At 45.5% G+C, this 10,244-nt stretch overlaps 2 protein-coding genes across 2 annotated transcripts in view; both read left to right on the top strand.

Moving 5' to 3' along the window:
• LOC106813836 (protein SDE2 homolog) overlaps positions 1–4,554 on the top strand; it is a 12,109-nt gene extending 7,555 nt beyond the window's left edge. Inside the window, exons 2-4 of the mRNA XM_014818067.1 lie at positions 828–1,046; positions 2,687–3,233; positions 3,438–4,554. Of these exons, the coding sequence (XP_014673553.1) occupies positions 828–1,046; positions 2,687–3,233; positions 3,438–3,838 (1,167 nt within the window). The 3' untranslated portion in view covers positions 3,839–4,554. The remainder of the gene's footprint in view (positions 1–827; positions 1,047–2,686; positions 3,234–3,437) is intronic.
• Positions 4,555–5,573: 1,019 nt separating this feature from the next.
• LOC106813833 (DNA helicase MCM8-like) overlaps positions 5,574–10,244 on the top strand; it is a 15,164-nt gene continuing 10,493 nt past the window's right edge. The window contains exon 1 of the mRNA XM_014818062.1: positions 5,574–5,679. Coding sequence (XP_014673548.1) covers positions 5,675–5,679 — 5 coding nt within the window. The 5' untranslated portion in view covers positions 5,574–5,674. The remainder of the gene's footprint in view (positions 5,680–10,244) is intronic.

Raw genomic sequence — 10,244 nt, 5'->3', positions numbered from 1 at the left:
TCATGGAATTAATAATACATACAATTTACATTGATGTCCCCATCCCCACAAATAAAATAAGAGTACATTATATATATTGATTATATTACGTATTTTTCGAAAATTTGAAACTATGAAAATGGCTCTGGATACATAAAAAATGGCTCTGGATACATAAAAAATGGCTCTGGAGCTTCAAAAAATGGCTCTGTTAAATTTTTGACAAGTCAGAAAAATGGCTCTGGTGAAAAAAAAGTATTTTTTACCCTGGTATACGAGGAAACGATTTCGCACGATGCTAGGCAAATGTACTGTTTACGATTTGAGCTCAAGTTGGATGAGTTACGCGTAGTAAATCGTAGGTATTATAAGGCTAGTAAATGACGAATTTCCCTTGTTTATTGATGTCACACTCCTTCCCTATTATCTATTCCTGTGATATTAACTATTACTATGCAAGACACTATTAACTATTACTATGCAAAACATGAGTATTAACTATTACTATGAAAAACACGAGTATTAACTATTTTAAGTTCATAATGAATATATTTTCCCTTTTGTTCTAAGTTCCTGGTCTAAACGTATTAAATAAAAAATGTAACTTTCACTATCATCAGCATTTATAAGTAGCAGATATCAAACCAATTAGGTTTCAAATCCTATCACCCATCCTATCAACCATCCTATCCTATCAACCATCACTAAAATCAAGTACCGGCAACTTTCTAATGAATACTCTCCATTAGAACTTGGCAAGTAGCACAACTTAACCTTAATTTAACTGAAAATATTATTGAAAGGTGGATATTCATCTTATATGTGTTTTGTTGTATATATCAACACAGATCTACCTGACATCCAATGGTAAACTTATTAGAGATGACACACCTATCACATCAGGCAATGTCTTCGTCGTTTGGGCTCGTCTCCCTGGTGGAAAAGGTGGCTTTGGTTCCATGCTTCGGGCAATTGGTGCACAGATAGAGAAAACAACCAATCGCGAGGCTTGCAGGGATCTTAGTGGTCGTCGCTTGAGAGATATCAATCAGGAGAAGCGAATTAAGGTTTGTATTATCATTTGTGTCTGGTGGTTTAACTGTTTGGTTGTGACAAAAAATACAAATACTTACTCAGTGTATGGCGGATACTTGTCATATTGTGTTTACATGGATCACAGATATGACTTTACAGAATTTTACGTGACTCTTTTATTAACTGATAATAACCTGTGCTTTAATTTACGACCTACAGAATGACTGTAAGCAAGTCCAGTGTACAAGTAACAAAAGTGTTATGCACACATTACCACTCCACAGTCCCACTCCTACACCTGAAGTTTAATACGCCAACTTTCTAATTCCCTCATGCGCTTTCCTACCATCTTTTAAATTTTATATTTTTCTATACTTTAACTATATGGACTATAACTTTCCACGCATTTTCCACAATTTTCAGCCACTTTACCAAATTCTCTTACTTTTCTAGGCATTGAAATTTCTTTCACATATTCTTGAAATGCTAATAAATTCTAACGATTGATTGCTGTGCAAACTCTAAGCAATAATTAGGTGATTGAATTCCGCTACAGCAAAAATAACAAGTGCAGTGGCATCTCTTCCCATTTGCTGTAAACTGCTTGTCACTCCTGAAAACTGAACACATTAAATTCCACGCTATGTTTGAACTTCTGTTTTTTTCCATCAGGATTTCTTCTGAGGGAAAATTAGACAATGGCGGTAATGCCCCGTTTGGGGAAAAAACGCACATTGATGGATTCAAAGGCGTGCAGTAGGCTCGGATATGGATTCTGCAGGCAGACGCGGGGGGGGGGGAGAGGTAGAGGGGGTTCTGGGGGTCTCCCCCAGCAAAATTTAAAAAATGTGAATGTCTTACTCTTAGACTGTATTTGATGCACCCCGAAAATAAAATGTCACCTTTTAGTTTAAATCTTACTCTGTTAGCAGACCTACCAAGTCTCACGCTGCGCATTTCGCGGGAGACTCGCGCATCTCGACCCATTCTCCCGCGCTCCCGCATGCCCTACGCATTCTCACGCATTCACGCAAAATAAAAAAACTGAAAAAAAGTAGCCCGCGACACCCCTGTTACCCACGTCCGTGGCTGTGCACATCGTGGCTCGTGCTTGCTGGCTGGGGCGGCATTGATTGAAGTACGGGGGGGGGGGACGCGAATGCACTGATTGTTACAGTCGTGTGGGCGTGGTTATTGCTGTATATGTAGGGGTGGGCACCACGCTGGTATGAGGGAGTGACAGCAAAACTCCCGGAATCGAGGAAAAAGCTGTAATCTGGAATGACACAGGAGTGTGCCGGCACGCAAAAAGAAACATTGCTGTGAATTTCATGACGATTTTCCATGTATATAGTCAGAAGCACGTGGTGATCTATTTATTTTTGGATTGACACTATTTTGATAATGGCGGGTAAATTCAGGAACATTTTCACAACGGCGTTGTTAAATTTGACAACAGCAGTGCGCCGCAGTGCCTCTTATGTAGGAGAAACTCTGTCCACATAGAAAGTATTGACAAAACAATTGCTGCCACGATAACCCATCGATGCAGGAAATTTTTGCTTCAGTGCTCCTACAACTTGCTGTGCTGCCTTAAACTTTTTGGTTAGACCAGATAAAACACTTGCCTTGCCCTTAGAAATTGGGATTTGACTACAGCTGTTGATTGCAGGACTGGGTTGGCAAGCAGCATGAGCGAGATCGCGAGCAACAGGAGAGGAGGAAGCAACGACTGGAGCGACTGATGCAGCCGCCGAAACACAACTTCAGCGATCCCGACTACGAGAAGAACCGCAGCGCCATCTCTGGCGATGTCGACGAAGCCCTACAACAGGGCATGCAGAGCGCCTCGACCTCGGGAGGAGCCGGGGCGCACAAGCGAGGCGCGGAGGCCGTGCCGACGCAGAGAAAGAAGCCCAAAATGTGGCTCGGTGAAGACCTGGAGTTGGATAGCAGTGAGGAGGAGGAAGAAGCTGACGGGACGTCGCGTGACGGTCGGTCGCCCGAACGTGTCGGCGGTTGTGAGGATGGAAATGCAGGTGGCAGCACTCGCATGGAGGAGAGCGAGGGTCAGGAAAGCACAGACAGAGTCACTGCAGACTCTCATAGCAGTTGTTCTACCAGTGAGGTGGTGCTGTCAGCAGAGTCTGTACAGAAAGAGCTAGACTCGCAGGGTGACACCTCTACTTCAGAAGATATCAATGAAGAAAGTCGTTGTGGTAAGAGTATGTCTGTTCACACTGTCAGTTTTCCACGAATGGCTCCTTTTAAAAATCGTTAGAAACGTCAAACTAAATTTTGCTTTCACCTTTTCAAAGTACACACTAACGTTTAAAATATCGTACAAGGACGATTCCTATCACGTAGTTAGTAATATGCATTTTGCTCGTGACTGAATTGGTCTTGTTGACGCATTACTTCAGGCAAAGATGCGACGTTGGTGGAGGCGGAGAGTTCACAGGAAGCCCAACAGCAGGCGAGCAAACCGCCACACGTAGATGATGAGCAACCCACCTCACCCGAGACCGGTCTGCTCGCCGCGCTCTCTGCTGTTCCACCACGGCAGCAGACGCCCCCACGCTCTCCCGCTGGATTAGAATCGGAAGCAGGTCGCGATCCCGTAGACCTGGATTCGTATGACGAAGCGACACAGCTGGAGATGCTCGGTCTGGATGTTCTGAAGGAGGAGTTGATGTCGCGTGGGATGAAGTGTGGAGGCACGCTGCAGCAGCGCGCACAGCGCCTGTTTGCGGCGCGAGGGCTCAGCGATGATCAAATTGACCCCTCGATGCGGGCAAAGCCTTCTAAAGGGAAGAGGAACTGATGAAATAGAAGCTCTGTACGGCAAGGGTAAACGGATGATCGAGTAAAATGGTGGGAAGGAGAATTTAAGCGTAGAGCTGCTCCTTATGATAGAAGATGAAAACATGTAGGCTGAATTTACTTGAGAGGAAGAGGAACTGATCAAAGAGACAACTGATCTTTGTTTTACTCAATGTACTTGGTTTTACTATGGAGTGGTTTATAATAATTTCTTAAAACAGAAACTTGTACAGTTTAATCGAGTTATACTGGTTTTTGTCAACCTGTACAAACTTCCAGTTGGTATTTCACTTGGTGATATCTGTGGAGTTTGGTCTCAACCCTCACGCAGTATTCTGTCAGAAATTCTTGGTTATTGCCCAAAGACTACAATATTGCATTCATGTGTTTTAAAAGATTATATCATGAGCTAATAATACTAGTAACAGTATTATTAGCTCTTGATTAAATGCAAAGTCTTATAAATAACTTGTAGATAGTTTTCAATGCACTGCCTGTCGATACTATCATTTATCTTACAGTATATGCAGGTTAGGGCTTTTTATTTGTATCCTAGCATGCTGGGTATCATTTAATCTGTTCTAGACTTTCTTGAGGGAACACTTTGCTCATGCATGTATTTGTGTTTCGTATTTTAGGTTGAGATACTGAATGACGAATAGCTGAATAACAAATGTAATTCAGATTGTGGAATAAAATTGTTCATTGAAACCTGTATATCAGAGTAAGATTATATATCATGAAAATTACATAAAATGGAATTGCACCCTCGCTACTTCAATGTGGTGGTGCTGCTCTGTGAAAGGTTCCTTGCTATATCAATGAATAGGAATAGGGCACTGACACGTCGGCGACCTGTCGCCCAAAGGAAGTGACGTAGGGCCAACGTTACATCAGTGTGGTGGCACTGCTGTGTGGAAGGTTCATTGTTTTACTAATTAATAGACTAGGATAGGGCGCAGACACGTCGGCAACCTGTTGCCCAAAGGAAATGACGTAGGGCAGACATAAATGATTAAGCACTTAATGTGGAGTGTGACATGCTTACAGAAGGTGCACATCGAAAATCGCACCGTTGCTTCTTTAATGTGGTGGCACTGCTCTGCAGAAGGTCCCTTGCTATACCAATGTGCATGGATAGAGTGCGGACTCGTCAGCAACCTGTTGCCTAAAGGAAATGACGTAGGGCCGATGTTAACCATTTAAGCTGGGGTGTAACATGTCTACAGAAGGTGCGCATCAAGAATTGCAACCCCACTACTTCAATGTGGTGGCACTGCTCTGCAGAAGGTCCCTTGCAATATCAATGTACAACGATAGGGGGCGGACCTGTAGCCCAAAGGACATGACGTAGGGCCGACGTAAAGCATTTAATCTGGAGTGTGGCATGCCTACAGAAGGTGCCCGTCGAAAATTGTATTTGTGACAATTGTTTAGCAGTTGCAAATCTAGGAAGACAATACATAGAGTTTTATCACGACTAAAACACACCAGTTTTATCTCTGGCTGCGTGACAAAAACATCTTGTGAAAGCTGTATTGTCTGACAAAACCACCATTACATTAAATAGGTGGCCTAGCAGCGCAGCCTGTACTTCCTCTAGGGCTCTGATACATGTCATTGAGCTTCCCTTCCCTTTGCGTTTTGGCAGTGCATGGGGATTCCAAACGAGCAGCAGTGTACGGGGTGAGATAGGATATATATTACGGGAATCTGATTGGCAAGAAATTCTGTTCAGTAGTTTGCTTTATATATAGGCACGGATCTGCACATCCAAAAAGTGTACATGGATTAATTTCCCGCAATGATCGCTTATCTGCAAGTAAGGATATAGTGAATGAGGTAAGCTAAATCAAGTACGTGTTTTTATTTTTCTATTTTTAGCTCATCTGACATAGTCAGATGCAGCTTGTAGAATCTCATGATCGTCCGTCCGTGCGAGCGTCCGCCCGTCCGTCCGTCCATGCGTCAACAGTTGGGCACAAATCTAAACGGCTCGACGTACGGTCACGAATTCGGGACGGGGGGTATCCCGAAAATGAGTCTGGGATGTCGAAGCTGGGGGTCAAAGGTCAAAGTCAAGAGTGTAAAATAAGTAACATTCACCGTCCTAACTTAAGTTATAGGGAGGGCAATGCGGGAAATTGCGGCACAAATCAAACGCTCGACGAGGCTCGTATAGTGGTAGCATCATCGCGTAGAAAAGCGCATCACTGTCCGAAATTGGAGTCACAGGTCAAAGGTCAATGGCACAGGGCAGATTTTAGACATTTTTGATGACAAGGTCTACGGAGCGATGAAAAATTTTTGTATTCAGCGGTGACCTAGGCATTTCTTAAGCATTATGGAAAGAGGCCATGAAATCTACGTTTCTGCTGACATTGCGAAAGTAAGTGTCATATAACCTTTTCGGACCTCAAGAGGAGGGTTAAACCATTATTTGTTGACTGTCTGTGTTTAGAAAGAATTGGACTTGCCGCGTTTGCTTTTAGTTAGAATCTATACATCCACGGAATGGTATGAGGCTACAAGTTCACAGTGAAATTTCAAAATGCAAACATTTGGTTAAAGAAGTTTATGCTCCTTAAATCGTATAATTTCTATGTCATTCTGTACTGTCAGTATGTTAACATGAATAGTATGCCACTGCCAGTGGCTACTGCCAGAGTGGTTGGTGTACTGTGATTCTTGCCTGACGTTAATTGTTACAGGTGCAAGCCTCTCTTATGCAGCCTGTAGGCTTGCGTAGGTAATATGGATGAAGTGCTTACCTATTCTGTCTTGCAGATAGTTGTTGCCTTACATACGTATGATGCGGCACTTCACATCTTTAATCTGAAGACACTTAAAACGATACGCGCCATCTCGTGGCAACTTTCATAACGATCGCAACGAACATCTTGAAAGGTTCCTGATACCCATCCTGGCATTCCACTGTTTCGGCGTGTATGTGAAACATTTGGGACTAACAGTTTACTAGAATCCCACCACTCCACCACAGAGGCACCGCAGTAACGTTAGATGAGCGCTGCTCGCTCCGCGGCACTGTTTGTACACCACCACGACCAGGCCGATGCTAGGGGGAGGGCCAAAATTTTCACGACCTCAACTCGTGGTAATGATGAGCGACGGGCGCGCAGCTCTTGACCATGTCCACTCGTGTGGTAGAGGGGTCTGGAGACATCTTCACGACTAAGTGGACCAAAAAACCCACGAGGGTTATTTATGATTATTAGCTATAGCCCCCTTGCCCCTCCCCTCAACAGGCTACGGCCCTCGCAATGCACACACGCGCGCAACCGCACAGCACGCGCGCATCACACACTGGAGCACACACATGACACACCAACACACACACACACACGCACGCACGCACGCACGACGCACCCACGCACGGCACGCAACACGAATACACACACACACACAGCACCAGGGGTTAACCGTACGAGGAGTTCGGGGATTTGATCGCATAGCCATCACATCACTAGACGAGAGCACAGCCCACAGATAATTGACGCACACGCGCGCGATCGCGCACCACGAACAGCACACACACACACACCACACACACACACACACACACACACACACACACACACACACACACACACCACACACACACACACAACAAACAGCAAAACACAATACATACATTGTATACATTCAACATACATTACATACATCTAGCAGGGCGGCGCCAGGTATTTTCTCAGGGGGGGCGAAACAGCGGGCGTTTACAGAACACCGCGAAGGGTGAGTCTGGGCTCTCCCCAGGGAAATTTTTTGAAATAGACCCCCTCAGATGGCTTTCTGCGCGAGTAGGGTGTCCATACCCCCTGACCCCCCCCTGAATGCGCTCTGTGAAACTGTAGAATCTGAGACCACGGTGCGCTTGCACTTGAGGGTGGGGTCCATGGCGGTAGTATTAATCGATTCATGCAACGCTGCGTACGCAAAAAGAGTTTTCGTAAAATCTTGTTGTACGCAATCACGGCTTAGTTCGATCATCAAACACAGCTTATTATAGTTAAATTTCGTACGATTTCGGTACGCAAGCGAGGCCTTTAGGTGGATTCATCAAGCAAAAATTTTCGAAACCTTAGCGTAACTTTACACGAGCTGACGAGATGCCGTAACACCACTCGAAATTTTCGCAGTGTTTCTCAGCATACCGCAGCATGCATTTTAATTGAGAAAACATTTATAACAATTACTACTCAACTAAAAATAAACTAAATACATTACCATACTACACAGACAGGCGGCGCGCCTTGACGGTTTTTTTTCATAATACAAAATATTTTTGTACGCCACCAAACGCAACCCAAACTCAGACAATTTGTCGAATTTCTAGCCTATTCAAACCTATGGGTTGCGTGTGAGTGCGTGTGGGTTTGCGTGGGTTGCGTATGTGTTGCGTGTGAGGTCGAAACTGAACTTGATGATCCCCCAATATCTGCGATTCACCGCGTACGAGTTGCGTGCGAGTTGCGTGTGAGTGCGTTCAAACTTACCAAGTTGCGTTGCGAAACCTGCTGCTAGTGCGTGTAGAGTTGGCGTTTCAAAACTTACAAGTTGCGTTGGACCTGGCGTGCTAGTTGGCGTGCTAATTGCGAATATCGGTCACGTGGTAAAAACCTGTAATATAAAAAAACCTGTAATACCGTAGAAACTGCATGTCGGTAGTACTTTCGGTACCCGAGGCCAGGTGCCGCAAAGTGACTGCCAACTTCAGGCCAGGGTCCAGGGCAACTAGTACTTGGGTTTTGCTTGTGATGCGAGCGACCATACTCTCGCGTTAGAGTCATCTTTACAGTATCCGGGGGCATCCTCATAACATGTTCGGAATCTGCACCTTGGTCCTCGTTCCGACTCCACCAGAAGCTGGTCGTAGAGACCAAAGTCAAAGGCACCTGCTGAATTGATCGTCTAAACCCCCCACTGTATCGTGTTTGGGTGCTAACATGACCAGATAAACTGCATACCGATACAGCAAGAGGTAGCTCCATGTTGTCACCTCGAGGTCCACCAACAACTGACCACCGATCTAGAAAGCCAACTATTTATACCATTTCTCAACACGCACTGTATTACGCAACTAACACGAACTCACACGCAACTAATAGGTGGGCGGGATACCCTGGGAATACGCACAATAGGTTGGGGATACCTGGGAATACGCACAATAGGTTGGATACGCTGGATATATGCACACATAGGTTGGGGTACGCTTACACACCGCAACATGGATCGCAACAGGCACGCAAACACGATCGCAACATGATCGCAACACATTCGCAACATGTAACCTATCCAAAACCTGGGCCAGATATCCTCAATTTGGACGCTGCGATCACACCTGCGTTCATTTAACTTATGAGTTGCGTAACCTGTTAGCGATCGTGTTGCATCGTGTTCCGTGAACGTAGCTAACCTAGTTGCGTCCCTGTCTTGGTAAATTGATGCGCAGGCATTCCGCAAGAGAATACTTGAGACATGCAAAATTTCTAACTGTACTTGCGTGTGTCTGCAGTCACCTGCGTGCTGTTGCGTACGTTCAAACCTATAAAACCTATTAGTTGCGTGCGTGAGTTGCGTTCGCGAACTGTATGCACCACTATTTTTAGTTCGCAACCATACCGCAACTGGATGCTAGGTGTGACGGCACGTTTAGCCGTCTGTACGTGCACACGCGTGCTCACTTCGTACGATGCACACGCAGCGCACTTGTAACGTGCACACCAAGCACCACGTTAGTACGCACGCACGCACCCCGTCACGATACGCAAGCACGCACGTGTACGTGACACACGCAGCGACGTTACGCGTGCACAAGCCATACGCATCGCACGAGTGTACGTGCATCACGCAACGCACGCACGCGTACGTGTCGCTCTTTCATCGAGTGTTTAACACAATCGATACAACACAAAATGAGGACAAACTAATCACATCCCCCAGCACCTGTAGGACACTATGACAATATGGACATAACAAGAGAGGCATCAGTTTGGCCTATTGGTAGGGTCGCACAGTTGATTGGTTTAATGCTAGGCACGCCCCTCAACAGCCAGCAGGTACGTGCCCTAGGGATTACACCGGATTATCAACATTTGCGTACGATGTCTACGCTGCTTGATGACATCGCACGCCTCGAGCTTGCCTACGCACTTCGTAGAGAAACTCGTATACACAATACACTTTGCGCCAACGTGATGAATCCGGCCCAGTGCCCGCCTTAGTGCCCCTGGCGGTCCATGTGCAGAGCCCTGGCAGGGGCCGGGAAGTCTCAGATTAGCTATCAAAGCCTAAAAGTGCTGACAAAAAAATTGCACGGAACCAAGGAGCAACATATACCAAGAGATGAAACCCCGGGGAGACTCACCCACATTATGTATCCGGGTGGG

The sequence above is a fragment of the Priapulus caudatus genome, unplaced genomic scaffold (assembly GCF_000485595.1).
Source record: "Priapulus caudatus unplaced genomic scaffold, Priapulus_caudatus-5.0.1 Scaffold832, whole genome shotgun sequence".
In the NCBI taxonomy this organism is placed as follows: domain Eukaryota; kingdom Metazoa; phylum Priapulida; class Priapulimorpha; order Priapulimorphida; family Priapulidae; genus Priapulus; species Priapulus caudatus.
Note: the sequence above shows the minus strand (reverse complement) of the source record. Positions and strands in the feature narration are given on the sequence as shown.